The 20,473-nt window shown below is 39.7% G+C and overlaps 1 protein-coding gene across 5 annotated transcripts in view; it reads left to right on the top strand.

The window, feature by feature from the left end:
- nrxn2a (neurexin 2a) overlaps positions 1-20,473 on the top strand; it is a 159,588-nt gene that overhangs the window by 79,410 nt on the left and 59,705 nt on the right. For all 5 annotated transcript variants that reach the window (XM_088088851.1, XM_042499087.2, XM_088088849.1 and 2 more), the window contains 5 exons: positions 1,154-1,273; positions 1,358-1,739; positions 4,483-4,673; positions 6,632-6,805; positions 7,629-7,748. In XM_088088851.1, the coding sequence (XP_087944977.1) occupies positions 1,154-1,273; positions 1,358-1,739; positions 4,483-4,673; positions 6,632-6,805; positions 7,629-7,748 (987 nt within the window). The remainder of the gene's footprint in view (positions 1-1,153; positions 1,274-1,357; positions 1,740-4,482; positions 4,674-6,631; positions 6,806-7,628; positions 7,749-20,473) is intronic.

Raw genomic sequence — 20,473 nt, 5'->3', positions numbered from 1 at the left:
ACATCACTGAAGCATTTTATCCAGCTTTGCTCAGGTCTTTCTGGAGCCACAAAGCCGTTATATGCTTTCATTCACATGTGTGGTGATGTCAGTACTCCCCAAGAAGAGCTGCAAACAGACTCTCAGGCGCTGACATTAGATGGCAGGGAAGCTCCCCTCTGAGAAGCACAGATAAGGTGAATGATCCCTGCTATCTGGCACTCCACTATCTCCTTTTTCAATGCAGCAAATCTTGTCTGTACCTCTATTTTCATGATAGAGATTTACAAGATAAACATTTCTGTTTTTGTGTTGGACATGACTCCAGCGAGCGGTTTGTCTTTCATTATCTAAGTAAATCCGTCAAATATAGAGGAAGCAGGATTTGATGCGATTGATCTGTCTGGTGTGCGTAGTCAATATTAAGCAGGTGAAAGGTGGTATCATGTGGTGAGCTGTAAAGACACTTGATATGCAGCCCTGGACAAAGTCTCCAGTTGCAGTTTTATTTCCCTGAGGATGAAATAGTGCAGTGTTCGGAAACCAGTTGATGTTTTCCATTTATTGCCCTCTGTACGTCCCCTGTAATTCTCCTACACCCTGAGCTCAATTAGACAGACAAACCCCTAAAGGCACAGTCAGCTTAGGCATGGCCAATTAGTTTCCCAAGCGATGTCAGAACTCCTTTGAACTGCCGTGTCGGCCTGTTGCATAGGCACTGATTCGGGATGACGGTGCTGCAGTGGCAAGCTTCTGCACTGTGACCTATTTTGAAACCGGCAAAAAAGGCAGAGGATAGTGCAGAAATCCTGAAACTTGAAACTGTATGTTTGAGCCAAGCCTCTAGATAATACATGTATCCCCAATAGACATCAATCAAATGACCCTCTAAAGAGAAAGCATGCTATTTCAGCACAGGAATAATTTTACACATGTTGCCTATTCAACCTGCAGAATAGGAGCTACTACTGCAGTTTCTTTGTTTCATTCCAGCTTTGACTGTGCACTGAGTGAGTGCAAATTACTGGTTGCAGGTAAAAGTTGACGCCTGTGTGTGTGAGTGCTTCTGGAGGTGAATGAATATATGCACCCTGAGTAGAGAGAGCTTCATGTGGAAAGAGTGTACACTGAGCTGATGTGGTATGATTGTCACTTGACGCTCTCCTCCTCTTAGGCAAGGGACCAGAGGTACTCCTGGTAGGCGAGAAGCTGAATGACAATGAGTGGCACACAGTGAAGGTGGTGCGGCGTGGGAAGAATTTGCAGCTCTCTGTGGACAATGTGACAGTAGAAGGTATGTGGTAGAATAAAGGAGCTGTGCTTGCAAAGGTGATTTTGGGAGGAATTTGCAATTTAAGCTGCATGTTTTGTTTCTCAGGCCACATGACCGGCGCCCACACTCGCCTGGAATTCAATAACATCGAGACAGGGATCATGACAGAGCGGCGTTTCATCTCCGTGATGCCTTCCAACTTCATTGGGCATCTGCAAGCTCTCTCCTTCAACGGGATGCTCTATCTTGACCAGTGCAAGAACGGAGACATCTCGTACTGCGAGCTGAACGCTCGATTCGGGATGAGGCACATTGTGGCTAATCCTGTAACTTTTCTAGCCCAAGCCAGCTACCTGGCCTTCTCCACCTTGCAGGCTTACGCCTCCATGCACCTTTTCTTCCAGTTCAAGACCACCAGTCCTGACGGCCTGATACTTTACAACTCTGGGGATGGGAGTGACTTCATTGTGGTGGAGCTGGTCAAAGGGTAAGTGCTGTGGTGTTTGGACTGAGCTGTAGTCTGCATAGAGGGGCTATTCAGGACAGGAACAAACTATTCATATCCACTAGTTTTGTGCTTTTAGAATCTTTTGTTTTGGTGTTAGAACATTTGTATTGCAAATGTGAAGGCATAAGAAAAGTACAGTGGCCCAGATGCTTAGAACGAACTGCACATCCAAAATGCTTTGCATTAAAAAAAAAAAAGTGCAGTAACAGAAAACCCTAATTCAATTGCTACAGCAATTGTGAGCATCAACAGAGGTTGACTATGAAATGGCCAACTGTTATTTCTATGTTGTTCATTACCTTTATGATTTCATATTTATGTACACTTTCTTTTTATGTGTATGGAGGCCGAGCAATATTAAGGCTGTGTATTGTGCTGCTGGGGGAAGTTTGCCCTCAGGGCTCTTTGTCAGAAATGATTAGGTTAAGATCATGGTTTGGGTTAAAATGGAAAGATTTCTTTCAGGGAGGGATTTGTCATCTTAGTTTGACAAACAAAGACTGCAAACAGTGAGCAATAGACTTCCCATGACAAAATTCACAACCATAGACTGTATATAATGATGGATAACACATCTTCACTTACTCCCACTGTATAAAAATGAAGCCAAAATATCCCAGAGATCTCTGCAAGATTAAGTTCCCACCCAAACATCTGTCCTACCCATAGATGTATTAAGAGTCTTGGATACAGTACTGAGGGCAAGACCTTGTTCATTCCTATGAAGGTTGCTCAGTGGTGCATGAAGCCTAAAAAGCTCTGTTTCCTTGGTATGAAATTACCCGGATGATCGGCGCTGCTTCTGCATCGTAGAGCCCACAGAGCAGGCGCACTAGGTTTAGGAATTCACCCTGCTAGGCCGAGTGGCTGACTTCCAGTTTAGCGCTCAGCTTACTTTGATGGGGGATGAAACTATTTAATCTCGCAGCTCTCTTAGACTTTCCAAATGTTGTTGGGCCAAATGAATCAAATTTTGATAGTGAAATGAGTCGTTTTATGAGGGTTGTGTTGATCAAAAAATGTATCCATTGATTTATATACATTTTTTTCACAATGTAAGCCAATATTAAGTCTTTTTGGGCCCAGTTTTTTTCACTTGACGGACCTAGCATTGGCACTGTTTGGCCACTTTGAAAATTAAGAAAACATAAGATAATCCTTTATTGATTGGCTTCAAACCTCTTTTCTATACCATCATTTTAAAACTAAAAAACTAAACTAAAACTCAGTTTGAGTTTTTAGTTCTTAGTTTGGCCCATGTCCCATTCACTAACATGCATGTTTATGACCTGTTATGCAGCCAGCCACCAGGGGGCGATTGAGACGTTTTGGCTTTTGGGAAGCTATTAGGTCATCATTTTTATGTACAGTCTATGTTCACAACTGGATTGATTTTCATGAAAAAACATTATTATTCTTGTTATCCATGGACCCTTACATACTAAAGGAATACATATGAAGGAATGGCCACATTTGAACTTACTGACTAGAAGGTAGAGAGTGTCAACTTTTTTGTCTCTTTTGTTTACCATGCTAAACAACTGAATTCTGGAAAATCTAACTGAGTCTATACTGACTAAAGTTTAAACATTCATATTTTAGTGCAATTCTAAGCTTAAGCAGACTGGAGGCGTCCCAGTGGGTTTTAAGAGGCTAGCAAACTATTTTCTTTACTGTTCCACATTTGTAGGCAATAAGAGTCCACTGGTCCAGTCATGTCAGTCGGTCCGTTTCATTGTCAACATCTGTTGATGCTTGCTTTTGATGTAGCTTTTGCAATTATGTTGCCTTTGCATTTTTGTTGCAGCTTTTGCATTTGCGTTTTCCTGCACTTGTGTTTTTCAAATTTGTAAATCATTTCTGCAGCTTATTGAAACCATCTTGGCCATGGAAGGATAGAGAATTTCTACTCTCTTCTCTCTCGGGCTTCAAATTACTTAATCATGATTCATATCTTCAGTCCATGAGCCTGCAGCACTGTAGAGAGAACCACAAAATAGCTTTAAAATCATTTGCTCATCATAAATAATTTTGTTAAAGGGAGAGGAGCAGATTGAGGAAGCACCAGTGCAAAGACAATAGTTGCCATTACCGCGGTGCCGATGTCATTCTCACCAGCGACAAACATGTTCCAAATGTTTTATTCATCACAAATAATTTTTGTTTCAGAGAGAATAGAAGAGAAAGGTTGTCGAAACAGAGCAAGCAAAGCAACAGTCGTAGCTTCCCACTGTCAAACCTTGCACAGACTCTCTCCCAGTGTAAGCAATTAGTCAGCAGGAGGCCGTGTTCAGCTCTGGAGCCTGCAGCAGAAGCTTGCACAGACAACACAGACAAAAAATGGCTTCCAACACTTCTGTCATAGTGTCCAGGCTGCTCAGTGTTTTGTGTGAAGTGTAGCAGCTTTGTCATGGATGTTGCTTAACTTTGATTCAAACTAGATTCTTTTTTTTCTTTTTTTTGCCAGAGTTTGCTGATCAAATTTAATATCAACACAATGATTTGCCTTCAGCTTTTCCGTGTGTATTTAAGTTCATTTACTGTTATTTATTTGTACGTCAACAGAGAACATTTCTGACTTTGAGCCCATCATAACGCAGGCTGGCAGACAGCTGCATAGCTAGAATAGTTTGAAACATTCTGCAGTATATCACATAGCGACATATGGTGTATTGATTCTTCATAAGAAATACTGAATGTAAACATCTGCATTGTCCTGTAGGTACATTCATTATGTTTTTGACTTGGGAAATGGGCCGTCGCTAATGAAGGGAAACTCTGACAAGCCACTCAGTGACAACCAGTGGCACAATGTGATGATCTCCCGTGACAACAACAATGTGCACATCCTCAAGATTGATTCCCGCACTGTCACCCAACACGCCAGTGGAGCCCGGAACCTGGATTTAAAAGGTAATTTATCCGAACAATTGAAAGTATTTCATTAGAGCGAACAGAGAGAGCTTGCTAACACGGGGCATTCTGTGTTTATGTTTGTTCTGCCAGATTGTGAACCAATCATAATCCAACAAGTTCAGTTTAAAAACTTCAGAAGCACACACATCCAGACGACAAAAAGACTTGGTGGTATTATAAAAGATGATACAAGAGAAGAAGAAACAAAGGCTGCACACTAGATTATTTGACATTTTCAGCATCATGCCCATCATCAGACAAGTAAACAATGCAGACACACACCTTCAAATACTTACTACACCAGATCACCTGACAGGTCACCTTGTACCCAGTAGGCTTCCATTCATAAATGCATATAAAGACAAAAACATTATAGATAACAACTTAAAACAATGTCGATTAAACATGTGATGACAAGAAAAAGAATAAAAGGAAGATGAGATTACAAAACATATGTATAAACACATATACAAATGAAAACAAATAAAAATATATACATATATACAAAAAGCCCCATATATGCACATACATATTTATGGGAGCATAATCCAGTGTGTGGACTTTGTTTTTTCTTTTTTTCTGGGGGAGCACATTCAGTTTAAAATTTGAAACTTGAGTTGGGAAATGAGCACCAATCAGTAGCTCTTAAAATGGAGGATGAAGTGTTAAGATCTGGGGTCTGTTTCTGAATTACAACTTAACAATGTTTATTTTTGCCTGGAATATCTAAATCCAATTATATGTTTTAGGGGTATAATGAATACCTTGAAATGTCAAAGCCTTATTCGTAATGTTAACATTCAAATTTTTAATTACTGGCCAAATACCTCAATATAGATATTGCAATGCTATTTAGGGTGGACTGTTGTTGCTTTTGCAAAATATTTACACTATAAGATTTTTTCTGAATTATCATCAGTAATGTGAATTACAAAACCGGTAAAGGTAAATAACAGAACAGCTAGAACAATCCGGTAAGTTCAGAAAATACATCGTTTTACGGTAATGCAGCCTTTAAAAGCAGGAAAAGATGTCACTAACTCGTGCAATCCAATCCTCTCCAATAACTCCAGAGTTAGTTTTAAGTCCAAATGTATTGAAAACAGACAGATGTAATCATTTCCAAAATTTACTGTTTTTATTTCTCCGAATGTTTTGCTTTAATTCATATTTGCAGATGCTGAGCTTTTTATAAACAACATTTTCACAGTGGTCAAAAAAATGTTGTCTTTCTTGCTTGCTGCACACAAAGGGAAACATGCACGTGTGTTAACCAGGCGAACTAGCAGCAGTCTAACAGCATCATCACTTACTCATTTAAGAAAGATGATTTAATTTAAAAAAAAGATTAATAAAAGTTTGGGGTTTTTTCATGACATACATCCAAAGCTTAATTGAAAACCTCAATAGCTTTGAATGTAAAAAAAATAAAATAAAAAGATTTTTAAAAGTGGTTCATCCCTATATGGTGTTTCTATTTTTTTTGTCCCCAGGGCTCATTGAATATGTAGAATATGGTCTCAAAAAAAATTATATAAAACATGTCTCCCTCAAAAATAGCCCAAGGCACACTAAAGGATTTTGCAAAATGAAAGCCATTTTAATTTTACACAAACACGATAGTGTGTCTTACAGTGTGCCATCCATGCAATGAGCCCCTCACAAGGAATAACCTCAGGATACATCCCTACTAACTGTGACCTCAGTGCTAAAACACACTGAATTAATAATTGAACACCTCAATGACGGTGTCAACACAAACTAAACATTATAGGCATTACAACTAGACTTTATGGCAGAACAGTAGTATTGAATTGAATTAAATAGGATAAAGATGATTTATGCTCATATTTGCACTTTTCTGTGTAACCAGCCTGTTTCAGAATATACATCTACATATACTTGGTTGTAGCAAACGAAGAGATTTTCTCCTGACTGTTTCCTGTACCTCACAGGGGAGCTGTACATCGGTGGTGTTGGGAAGAGCATGTACAGCAGCCTGCCCAGGTTAATTGCGTCCCGTGAAGGATACAAGGGCTGCCTGGCATCTGTGGACTTGAACGGAAGACTCCCCGACCTGCTGGCCGATGCCCTCCACAAGGTGGGAGAGGTGGAGCACGGCTGTGGAGGTGAGGCCGGGAGAATGCTGCGCAGTATTAAAACACCTGTAATCTGATTTCCCTCTATTTCCGACTGATGTAAGAGCAGAGATGAAACGCAGGGGAACTCAGTGAGTCACTGCTCATTGAAAACTAATTACACCACATTTGTTGCAGTATTAAACAGCTTTATCGAGTGCTCCATTGTGATTGGCCGGTGAACCCATTCTTTGGTTTTATTATGTCTGATTAGACACGCTAACATGTAATAATATCACCCTGTAGTTACAAAGTCCAGCTGCTTTTGTGGAGTTCTAATCAAACAAACGAGAACTCTGAATAGTGCAGAGTTTTACCAAGACTTAATAATCTCCCCAGGCAGCCATTGCTTTACAGCAAACATTGCACAGGTCATGAAAGACTAGTTATATAAGTGTACCCAAAGTTTGGCTTGAGGGTGACTCTTGGGTGAAGGTCATGGAGTCTCCAGAATCAATAGATGTCTTCCCCTTCGGAGCACGACCAAGCAAAGTCAAATTTACGCCTGTATGAGTTATCAGTGTGGAGATTTGATGATCAGTAAAGGATTGTTGCCGGGTAAAACTGTCTTCGTTGCCTTGTTTAAATCGCTATAGTTGTCTTGCAGAACCTCCTTCCTCTAAAAGCTTGAAGAATACTTGCACAAGTAATAAAATCAATCCACATTAATATATCCTGTCAGTTATGAATATCTGCAGTTTTTTTTTTTTTTAGTAATGACTGGCTTATCATTTATTTCCTTTGGATAGAAGTGAAGAAGCATGAATAAAGTGTAGAGAAGGCACCTGGTAAATCTGCTGTCAACACCCTGCAGGTCCCAGCACCACCTGCACAGAGGACTCCTGCCTCCACCAGGGAGTGTGTCTGCAGCTGTGGGAGGGCTTCTCCTGTGACTGCACCATGACCACCTACGGGGGCCCATTCTGCAGTGACCGTAAGTGCAGGTGTATTACGCCTGAGTGGGCAGAATGGTGGGGAAAGTCTAAATCAGTTAAAATGTTTCACTGCTCTCTGCAGGGTAAATTATGGTAATGGGCACATACCACAACTGAGTGACTGATCGACAATGGACAAATGTTTTTCTCCTTACAAAGAACATTCAGTGAGACTAATGTTGGTTTAAAAGGGCAGTTCACCCTCAAATTAAAAACACCTAATTTTTTTTCTTAACCATATCAATCTAGGTTGTGTTGGTGTGAGATGTCTGCCTTCTCTCTAGTATAATGGAAGTAAATGACACTCGGCCTGTGGTGCTTGAAGAGCCAAACGATACATTTGAAAAAGTCAACAGCAATGTCTGTTTCTCAGAAATCATGACCTGTTTACACCCACCCGCTGTACCCATGCATGGAAGGGTGCATCATGGACCAGAGATTCGTGCTTGTCGTGACAACGCTAAAAGTTGACATTTAGGGCATCCTCATAAGCTTAGCTGTATTGTTAGCTAGCTCAGTGGTGCTATGTTAGCTAGTAGAAGATGCACGCTTCCTTCTGCGCCATGATACAGTTGGCAGGTGTAGTTCAGTAGAAAGAAAGTAGTTCCTACATGGAACTGTTCAAAGCAAGGTCTGTGGATTATCTCCAGTAACCAGGTCAACAAGGAGACACTGCTGTGGAGTTTGTCATATGCATTTTTTGGCGCTTTGAGCACCACAAGCCGAGTGTCTCTCTGGCCAATATCGCCAACAATCAGTAGTCAAAGTCAAAACAATCTAGATTAATAAATACAGCTACAGCTAAAAGGTAAAATATCTGTTTTGGAGTATGGGGTGAACTGTCCCTTTAAAGGCTGTAGCAGTGAGTGACAATAGGTGTTGTAGATTACACAGGACTATGCCCTCTTAGAGCCGCTTACAGTGAGTTTGCGGTCGGCTTGGTGGTAATTGATTCTCCAGTCATTCATAAGTGTTGTGGAAAACACTGTATCCCCAAAATTTGAACTGTTCAAGAGAAAAGACAAAGAGCTTAGTTTTATCCTCAGAAAAATATATTTTTCATCTTATCTAGCTCAGTGGTTCCCGACCTTTTTGGCTGGTGGACCCCTGAAATTGAACAATGTCTACTTTTAGCCTCTCTTGACAAGAATAATGTTTTTCTTCTTGGCTCATTTCCTTTGAAGGATTTTAGAGCCCTGAAGAGGTGAAATAATGTAGTATTTCACAAACAAAAGTGGAATAATGGGCAAAAAAGTCAGGAAAGCACGATATTGTATGACATATGTATTTCTTTCGTTCCTATTCCTTTTTTATTTAATCATCTGGTGGCCCCTCATTTACATGCAGACATATCAGATGAATACAAAACCACATAACAGTGACATGATGCTCTCTACTATTGATTGCCCATTTTAAGCACATTTCTGGGATCCTCAAGTAAATTTTCTCTAGATATTGAAATGAAACCCACTGCTGCCTCCAAGGTAGGAGATCATTCTCAAAGACTTGTGGTGTGCTTTGGAAAATAATCGACAATAATGCAACATAGAGGTGATTCATAGTCAGTGGGTGAAGCCAGCAAAAACACTACTGAAATAGTCCGTTAAAAACGACATTAATAATGTAAAACATTAATGACTGGGACTCTTTTGTCTTATATTACTCTGTTTATTCTCGATGCTGAGATTACGGGGTTTGAGTGCTGGCTTGCACTCAGAGACAAAGACTGGATTTGATGGGAAACATTTCTACCTGTCTTAGCTTTGTCTTTTAGTTCTCAAACACTGACATAAGAAGAACTTTTACATATATTGTGCCTGCATATGAATCTATGGGTATCATCAACTTGAGGAATCAATTGCAAGCTAATTGCACTTGACACTTTGATATGACCACACTTAAAAAAAAAACTCCTGTCTGATTGCTGTCTCTGCCATAAAGAGCTCTCTATGTCCAAAATAATAGACCCGGCTTTTACCAGAAGCTTTTCACACTTATAATAGCAAGAGATTAACATTAAGCTTATTGGTCCGGTGGTCACGGCGAGTTAAGCTTCATTTGCTGCAGAGTCATTTAGAATAACTGCAAGAATCGTGCCTTTGTGGTAATAATTATTGAAATGTGCTGTTATGCAGTATTGTTTTAAGAGAGAGAGGGGCATTAAACTCTGTCAGGGGGCTGTTTGAAGATAATTTGGTGGTAACTGTGTATTAGAAAGTTATGTACTGCACATTGTTTGCATTTCATATTTGAAGAGAATCTAGAAATTTTAAGAAAACACCTCACCATTGACCATAATGGGCACATTTATTTGGTTGTTCACACTGATCACAGTTTTAAGTAATAGTCTAATTAGATAATTTAAGAAGTTAAGACACAAAATAAGCTATTCTCTTGAGTAGATGCACATTACTTACTCACCGGCAAATCTATTTTAGTTTGATATTAAAAAGTTGTGCTTTTCTGCCATTAGTTCCAACAAGTTGTCTCATTAATCTGCTTGCTTCTGCTGTTACAAGCTTACACACACAGCCAAATGTGCTTGCTGCTGTAATGTATTGATCTAACCTGAAAATCAATAGGTTGTCCTCTGTCGTCTTTATCTTTTACGTCCCTTACTGTCCTGGGACTGTGCACCCGGGTAAAATGTATGTTACAGTGTTCAAGCTGCTTTTTGTTTTCTGTGTGAGCAATAGTGCAATAACATGGACGAAATACAAGGGCTGGCCCAGTTTACAAAAAAAAAAAATCAAAAGAAAGTAAAAAGAAATAGCAACAGCACGACTTTGTATTGACATAGAAAGGACTAAAAAATACAGTTTTATAAAACTTTCTACAACAGATCAAGCACTGATAAACCCTGTTATCTGCTGTAACACTGTTCCAATAGAGACTAGCTACACAATTTAAACTGTCCTTTTTAATTTCCTTTTTGACAAAATTCCCACAGTATGTCTTGGATGACTCAATGCATTGCTTTTCAGAAGTTTTTCCACTTTTGATCACTAAAAATTTGGGGAGAGTAGCCTTTTTTGATACTGTTTATGTTTGTCTCCAGGCACATAATAGTGCTTGTCAGCTGTGTTTTGTCCAAGCAAAGCAAGAAACAAAAACAAAAAAATTGTTGATCTTTATTAAACTTGATAATGGCTCCCCTTGAGAGAGATTACATGTTGGTATGCAGTTGTTCATCCCCATTCCTATTTGATTTTTCTATCATTTCTATAATTGCAGCTCGTTTGATGCACATCACATCATCTGAGTCTGAATTTCAATCGGCAGCCTAAGGCTAAACCTTCCCAGCACGCTTTCTAACAAGTGCTGCAGACATGAATGTATGTACAGTAATATTTTGGTGCAAGATCTGGCTGTTTTAGGGATAGTGGATACGTAGCTTGTCGATTTCAATGATGGAACAGGATGCTTTCGTCAATATGTGTTTTAAATACTAAATTTCTGGACAGGAGTTGGCTCCAAATATTTCGAGTTTTCAAACGTTATGCCACACAAAAAGGCCCTTTAGAGAGAGACCTTGAAGATTACAGATATTTGCTATGTAAAGATGTAGTGGAGTAGTGGTATCTTGAGCAGAGAATGATGTCACTCTACTATGTATGATGTTGTGTTGACATGACAGTATTTGCGTGTCCCATGTGTATATCCAACTGGCTAGCTCATTGCCGCCAATCTGTATCATGCCAATACAGAGTTTACTGACACTGAGATTATGTTAAGCATAGCTCTAACCCTTCAGTTTCCCCACAGGTTACAGTAGCCCTTTTTACATAGATATCCAGCGATAGGGCTGCTACAAAGTCCCTTCATCCCTTCATGGCATCATGCCACTTTAGGATGTGATTTTAGACAGCATGCCAGCGCTGTGGAAGCAAATAAGGCATGATAAACATGATGTGTAATATGTGTCTCTAGTGTGACAATAGAGTGTGACATACAACATTTGTGTTGGCAGTGCTTTCTAAACAATAACAATGGCATAACATGGCAATAACAATCATTTACCACTGTTTATACATGTCCTCTGCTCGGAAGGTGAGGAGCTCCCAAACCTAATTGTCTCCCCAAAGTGCAGACATTTTCGGTTGTTAATTGTCTTTGATTAGGTGCTATCTGCTGCTAACTGCTTTTGCACTGTTATTCCCTCAGTTGCCAGCTTAAAGGCAAGAACCCTCCACACCCCGATTCCATGATCAAACCTCCTATAAAGAACAGAGAGGTACGATAATAGTGCAACATTCATGCCTTGAACAGGAAGTTTGAATGGGCCTTATGTAAGCTCCATCAGCACTATTGCAATTCTTAGTGCTGTTTATTGAGTTAGCATCATTAGCTGCTAGCTGCTGGCTCGGCCGTCTCCATGGTGAGAACCGTGTGCTGACAGTTCCACCCCAGACGCTCTAAATGTTGCATACAGCTCCTTTAAAACAGAGTGATCCCCCTTGAAATTGTTGGGGATACACTAGGATGTATTCCTGCATTTGCAAGACTGTTATTAAACAATTAGCAGGACTCTCAATCACGCGGGTGGTAAACGGCATTGCCGGGCCGATATCAAAGGTCAAACCAATACATCAGTCCAACGCGGAGGAAATAACAAGCCTCATGCTTCACATTGAGCCATCATCAAAGTCATTAAAACAAATGGAGAATGTGACAATTGTGTGAAAACACAAACAAATATGTAGGCAGGACAATGATTTTGTAACCATCAGTATTAGTGGGTACAGCCTGTCTCATCCATGCCACAATCTGCTGCTTTGTTTTTCTTGCCAACACTAAGGTCTAACAAACAATCTATTCCTCCCACCTCTGTCTTCTTCTTTTATGTCTGTGTGCCAGTCCCGAAGGTCAGCCAAGTATTCCAAGAATTAAAAAGAAAAGGAGGGTGTTGCACATTTGTTTTTTGACTGTCTGGCTATCGTTCAAAACTATAACCTTTCTAAGAAACAAAGCACAAGTGTAGAGGCTTATCAAAGATTCCTCATTTGGTTTGTTCTTCATTACATTTATATTCATGTACACAAAGCAATTTACTAAGTATGCCACAAACATCTGTGCTAATTACCTGCAGGTCATCGTTTCATCACCAAAGTCACAGAGATATACTATAATGATTTTCTGTGTTCAATTTTTAGCGCTTATTTTTGTAAACATATGGAGAGTGTAATTATTGGTTAACCTCTGCAGCTACAGATGATTATTTTGACACATTCATTATCTGCTTGTGTGCACGTGCCTGTATATGTTTGTGTATCTGTTTCACATATTTCTAAGCAAATGCCAATACTGTTCCTGTCATAACAAAATGTACAACACACAACGGTAATTTCACTTAACTTCCATTTAGCCCATAAAAAAAATGACGACAACTGTGACAAATGTATTGCAACACAGTGCTAAAAGGTACAATGGGCAACTGCTGATTTTAACTGAATGTGACACAAACTGCTCCTCCACTCATCCTCTGTGTCCTCCCACCCCGGCCCGGCCATGTGAGTCCACGTATGCGCCCCACACATTTTACAAACATATGAAATTCCACCTGACATGGCTTTACTTACCAGAGGGCTAGCACCTATCAGCGATCCGCAGAGTGGAAACCACCGTGCCATCAATTTGTAAGTCAACATTTCCTTTGAATTGTTTAATACCCATGGAACTAAGGCAGACTGTAAATTGAGCCTGTAGCCTCCAGGCATGCAGGCAAGGTACGGTGATACGGCACTAGACAGCAGCTGTCTTCCTTTCTTGTTTTGTATGGCAGTTAGCAAGCATTGTATCTAGCTTTCATTTTATTTGTGCCAAAACTACAATGGTTTTCTGTTTCCTCTAAGGAGATGGTTGAATGTTGTATTATTGTACACTTTAACATGCAGAGGCTTTCTGATAACTTGTATTCAGATTATAGTACAATTGAATGATGAAGCAAACTGTAATCTACTTGTAGATATCTCCTCTAGGTTATAAACATAAGAAACCATAGATCATCTGATTGTTTTTGGGGATATTAAAGATTCTTCTTGTAGATTTATAGCAGAGACAACTGTCTGTGTGTAATGTCCTGAAAAATGCCAACGTGCTCTGTCATAATGTACTGTAGAGTGTGACAAAATTGAGTTCAATCAAATCCCATTTTTCCTTTGACCTTCATTTCAGGTGGAGTCATTCACGATTACGAGTGCGTCCCAAAGGCCTCAAGGATAATCCAGGATAGAGGTTCAGACTTAATCTCGTGCCCCGGGACCAAGGCTCAAGAAAACATATTGCTGTTCGTAACACGGTGGCCTATACCCGAAATAGACCTGTGAGACACTTCTGAACCTGTGCTGCGTGAACTCAATGGTCTGGAAGTAGACATGTCTTTAAGAGATGTAAATGCTGTGTAGTATGCTAACCTCAATAAAGCCTTTTCACTTTGCACTTTGTGTCTACTTTTTGACATTTGCGACAGATTGTAATTTGCTCTCATTTACATGGTAGTTGTGTATACAGATTTTGTAATCACAGCATATGGTTCAGTCCTTTCTAAATCCATTCAATGCAAATTACTTTGCAGACTTGCTGTAAAAGAACGTAAGGATATACTTTATGTATAAGGATTTATGATTAAGAATTGTCACCATTAAAGAGACCATATTGTGTTTGAAAGCAAACATATTCAGGAGTGGAGGGGGAGGCAAGTGCCCTCCCACAGCGGCATTCATTTTACAGTCCCAACCATTCAAACGTCAAATCCAGAGCTTGTGCAAGTTGGTCTATTAATTTAGCCTTTGAAAACCTGGATGGTAATCCTCAGCAATGATTATAATTATTATTATTTGAGCCAAGCTCCTTCATTGTATAAAATGTTGAGCAAGTTAAGCCTATATCTAGAAGTATGACCGTTTGCTCATTCTGTGCATTTAACTTCAGGTCATTCAAGTCTGAGTCCTGTCTAAACTCGACCCCCTGGATGCTTAATATCACATGCTGCTTTCCAGACCATTATAACACATTTTGTACTTACCCACTGCATATAGAATTGCTTTCTACTTCCGTCAGCCATTTACTGCAGTCGAGGTAGAGAGTTATTGTTTGTATGATAAGTTTTACTTTACTGTTGTTGGCCCAGCTGTGTGCATCTTTCTGAAAACTATAACACCTCTGAGGGCAATAAAAAAATTGTGACAGGCATTAGTTGGTCCTGCTATTTTTTATGTCTTTTCAAAGAAAGATGAAGGATCACAGGCTCTTCCTCTTTAGGAAGCAACTTGCAACTGAACCTGAGAGTCGTCTCTTGATAATTGAAAAATAGATAGATATTCATGGAGATAAGCTTTCAGACTGATTACGGTAGTGGACTCCATCAAAGTCAATTACCTTTAATAACTATGGAAAAGTGCCTCTAATTCATCTACATGATTTCAGTCAACATGGTCCAACCAGTACTTTCAAACATCCAGGAAATGATGTATTAAATTTTGAGCCTGTATATAGAGATTGTATGCTTCTGGTTAGCTCTCATTTCAAGTAGTGAAATCCAGGGTTAATGCTGTCAGGCTCAGTGGTTGATGACTGACATCCATATGCAGTTCTGTTCATAGAGATCAGCTGAAATGTTGTCTGGACCTGAAAACACCTTCTAAAACAATCAATGTTTTCGTCTACATTCAGTATGAAGAGGAACTGTTGGCCCGCACATCTCTTATCCGGATATCTGCTTGCTATACAGGATTCCTCGAACTATTGGCTAAATCATCATCAGGCTGATAGCTGTCGGGTTCTTAGATTGGGGCATGGATGGATGGATGGATGGATAACTCACAATACAAAGCTGATTTTCTGTTCAAAACAATATTTGCACCATGAATTTATGCATACAGAAATAGAAATATGAAGTTAGACGTTAGGATTTGTACATTAGTTGCCATCGCCATCACCTCAGCCACCTGGCTTTGTCAGCTTTGTTAAACACAGAGACAGTGCATCCCAGAAATGATAATCTCTGCCAAATCTCTGCTCTGTGTGAGTCATATGGATACTCTGAGCCCAAAACTGCTGGCGCAGCTCCCCATTGCTACATCACGAAGGTTGAAAAGCTTGAGCACTATGTAATTGACTGGTAGAGCTTACAGGGTGAATATAAAAGTGAACCTGTGATTTACAGGAAGCGTTGCTTTAATCTTTGTAATTCTTTGCAGAGTAAACCTCGTGCAGACTCGTGCTCCTGTGAAATACACCACAGGTCAATGCCTGACCGCTCACTGCCTTTTAACAGCTTTTTAGCCTTTTAGGCATGAGTGGAAAACTTTTGACATTTACATAGATGAGAAAAGAAGTCAAGCACCTGAGGGGATAATATCCCGTTTGACTTATTTTGGCTACTCTGTCCTTGCAGTTTCTCACATTAAAAAAAACCAAAAAAAAAAACATCTTTGTTCTCTTATGTGTTGTATTTCAAGGATTTTTTTAAGGTGTTTTCTCTAAAGGGCAGTATTATGCCATGTCGGGAATTGCGAGGCAGATACCAAAAACACTAGTAGGTAGCACGATGTTACCAGTTTTCACAGAGGGGCCATCAGTAATCAGACCAGATGATTTTTTTGATCTGTTCAGCAATGTTTGATTGAATGTTTATGAGACACGTAGTGACACTTACACACTGACTCATACTGTTTATTAAGCTGTGAAGGAATGAATGTAGTTGCATGTGCAAAGAAAAACTGATGATGCTATTCTACCAACTGTGTGCATAACAATTTGAATAGACGCTGAAGATTTGAGCTCATATGACCCAATTATTTTGGATAAATAGCAATGGTGGGAAGGGCACACAAATAGAGGAAGGGATTAGTGAAATAGGTTGCTTTCACCAACTCCCTAAACTGAAACCATCATATTTACTGCTATTTATGGTTGGTATTTATGTGCTAACTGTTCAAACACAAAACCAGCACAGAGGACAACAAATTAGATCTCATTCACTTGAGAATTCCTCTTCTTCAAATGTCAGAGGATGGCATTAAAAGAAATGAGAATTGACTAGATTAAATCAAATTTTCTAGGTGAAATAAAATATGAAGTGTGACCTCAAAACCAAGTGAAGTCATGTAGCAAAACAGGTGTGCGTACATTGCCAGAATAAATGTTGGCATTGTGCGTTTCTGCAAACCACAGTTGGACTGTTTCATTGCTATTTTGTTGCTAGGGCAACAGCTTTGGTCCCAGTTTACTTCATATGAACTACTGCGTTAACAAACATTTCATCAGGAAAAAAGATGGGACCAATTTAGAATGTTTATGTTGTCAAGTCTAAAATGGTCTATCGACTATGTTAAACATTTAATTTATTATGTAGAGGATGCACTGAGACATAACATTGCTTTTTGTTGCACTATGGCAGGACGCAAGACGCTTGACACTCAGTGCTAAAAACTACGGGTTTTGCTTTTTTTGTTGGTTTCAAACAGTGGTCTGCAGCTTGGCAGGCATCTCACCTAGGTGTCACACCGCCCAACGCCCCCTCCTTCTTTAAATGAAGTTGGCCCATTTACGTCACTTAAGTAGCATTGATTTGGTATGCATGAAATGTACAATTTTAACATATCCCTGTTTTGCAGAAACTTACAATGCCCAAATTTTTCTTTTGGCGACTGGGTTGGTTGCATTTAGACCATGCCACCTGACTGATGCCTATTCATTTCTCATAAAGCTCCCAGGAAAATTTGCCTTGGGAAAAAAAGGCCATGACTGAATTTCTCTGCTAATCTAATTTTATGTCCTTCCTCCCTGTGATTTTCTGCAATTAGTTTTAGGTGCACTTGGCTCATGCAAAATGAGTAGTTTGGCTGATTGTAATTAATTAATGACATTATGTGGTAATCACAGCCATTCAAAGGTTCACAGTTTGGCGATTAAAAAGAAATCATGAATGGCAAAAAACAGGATGCCATTCGCTAATTATACCAGTGCCACAGCAAATACTTCTTTCCAGTTTGAGTATTCAGTAACCATTACGTCGTCAGTGTGGAGTTCAAACTGCAATGAAATATTTGACTAATGTTGTTAACTTGATTAGTGATGTCACAGTTGAGTAGCAGTTAGTCCTGTGGTATTCTTGACACATTCTCTCTCTACTTAGACATGAGTAAGACACCAAGTTCGGTTTCTACTTTTAGCTCCATGGGCAAAACACAGTGTCACAATAAGGACAGAGGAAATACATGATTTGCCTTTTCAAAATCTGCGTGAGACTACCTCCGAGATGCAATTAGAGCCTTTCACACAACCAAGTATTCCTAATAGAGCCCTCACAAAGCCACTCACAGTGTGTGCACCGCTGTCTGATCACAGTGTCTTCCATCCCCGATGTCGTTTGTTGTTTAGATAGCAATGTTCTCCTCTGTCGCTGCCCCTCGGGTATTCCGAACAGAAAACTGTGACTGAATGGATTTCTGTTCAGCTGCAAATGTTTGAAGTGCTCATGTTTTTGATCACCTTAGTACATTACTGTGCAGAAAAATATTGCACATGTCACTTTTGACACATACTTTTTTGTGTTACACTCGTGGGTTTCGATTATATTGCACTTTCTACCTCACACTTAAAAGTGGTAACAAGGCACTAGAGTAAGAAGTTACATCACTTCTGTGTTAGAGCAGCGTGCAGCAAGGTGAACATTTTCTAGATAGCAGCAAAGACAAGATCGATGATTGTCTTTTTACTTCCCTGCGGTTAAAGCTGTGCTGAGCGATTTTGATGCCCTACTATTCTGCTACAAGAAGATAATACCTGTGAGCAAGGGTGCTAATAGGCTACACAATGGGATCCATAGGATGTGAACCTTTCACATAACAGACATTTGATACAATTGTATGTACAAAGATTAAAGAGATAGAACACAACTCATTACAGCCCACACTGAAAACCATGCCCACCAGAGGGGTAAAAATCAGCTACGATATGCAAGGGTAAAATGCAAACAAAATGCCTGTAGCTAGCTAAAAACATTATATTTCAGCAAGTCAAAGGATTATTTAAGCACCCTATGTCTCCCAGAGAAGTTATATTTTCAAACTGAATATTGTTGGTCTAGCTCTCAGTGTACCTCCTTACCTCATCCTAACCTTGCTTATTTTTGAGAAATGATCGCACTGAAGGGTCAGAAGTGAAATGCTTAAAATCATCAGTTAAGCTAAGATGAAAACCAGGCATTGCAAAGCTCAATTAGCTTCAGCCTCCACAGTTAATGTGGCCACATTAGCACCTGTAACTTACTTATGCCTGTCTCCAATTTTACTTTCTTAAAGGTTCAGTTTTCAGGGGGTGACATGCAGCAAAGGGCTGAGGCTGGAATGTAACCTGCGACCGCTGTGGCGAGGACCCAGCCTCTAACCACTGAGCCACCAGGCGCCCCAGACCTCTGTAAAAAGTTGACCTAGTGGTAGAAAGTAATAGAAAATATTAGCTAGGAACGTCAGCCCAATGGCAGTGCATCCATGTAAAACTACAGGAAGTCATTTTAGACATGGACCCAACTGGACACAATTTTTTTTGAGTCCTTTAGACTTTTGAATGCTTTGTATGCTTTTTGTAATGATAGTAATGTTTGGAGTTCTGAAGGATGAGGTCATTTGCAATGACGATCGTGTCCTCACATGGCAAATCAAAATTCTGAAAAAAAATTGCTTTTCTTCATTTTGTATGGATTGCATCCAACATGAGTTATAATTTTTACTTGCTGCCTGCAGGTTCATCCAACCCTTTTATGTAGTCACATTTCTCTGTTTTCAGTTCAGATATGGATTTATTACTTCCTGCCCTCCATCTGAATTTTGCTTGTCGCGACTTTGCAAACAAGCTATTGTATGGATTTCCATGTATTATGCACAGACAGTCATGGCCTTTGTGAATTTGGTTTGCCCAACATATTGGTTAATCTATCTAATAGTTTGTTTTTCTTCACAAGGAACATTACTGCACAGCTTCAGAGAGCTGATTGCGTGGCTGTGGACTCTGCGTCTGGTTTTCAGAGTTAAGTTTGAAGTAGTACTATTTTTCACTGCAAACAGTGTTAAGTACCCTGTGCTTTAATGCTCTCATTATTAGCCTCTTCACAAATAAACTCACTATTTAAAGCCACTAGACATTACTTCTCTGACCTCTTCCAACCTTTGGGTAAAGTGTCACGGATCAGGATAATTTAATGCAAGCTGATAGCTCATTAGAATGCAAACAGACACGGGCTGTGCTAAGCTATGCTTAACAGATTGGAAAATACAAGCCACACTGCCAGTTTCACTCAGACATGCGACAGGTTATTTCATGATTAGTTATGGTCTCTTATGACTCACCCTGCAAACACTGACTGCTGGAGAGGGAGTTCAATCTTCTGCCAATGTCACACTGACTAACAGAGTTAGGAGAAATATCCAAACCTTTTATTATACACACTTCCCTCACTCTGGCCCACCGAGGACTTCAAACCGCAGTTACATTGTCTGAGATTGAAAGTTACAGGATGCAATCTAACATCATCGAATCCATTTTTTAGTTCCACAACAGCAGGCTGGCCACACTTGTTTATTCGCACAGTCATTTATGAGTTATATTGGCTTTTGTCAGTATCTTATTCTATTATGTGAACAATATTGACTCTTAAAGCAGCTCTATACAGTATTCATAGCATTAATATGGCAGCAAACAACTATTTTTTATGTAAAGATGT

The sequence above is a fragment of the Plectropomus leopardus genome, chromosome 15, assembly GCF_026936395.1.
Source record: "Plectropomus leopardus strain MGB_pleo_1.0 chromosome 15, ASM2693639v1, whole genome shotgun sequence".
NCBI classification, from domain to species: Eukaryota; Metazoa; Chordata; class Actinopteri; order Perciformes; family Serranidae; genus Plectropomus; species Plectropomus leopardus.
Note: the sequence above shows the minus strand (reverse complement) of the source record. Positions and strands in the feature narration are given on the sequence as shown.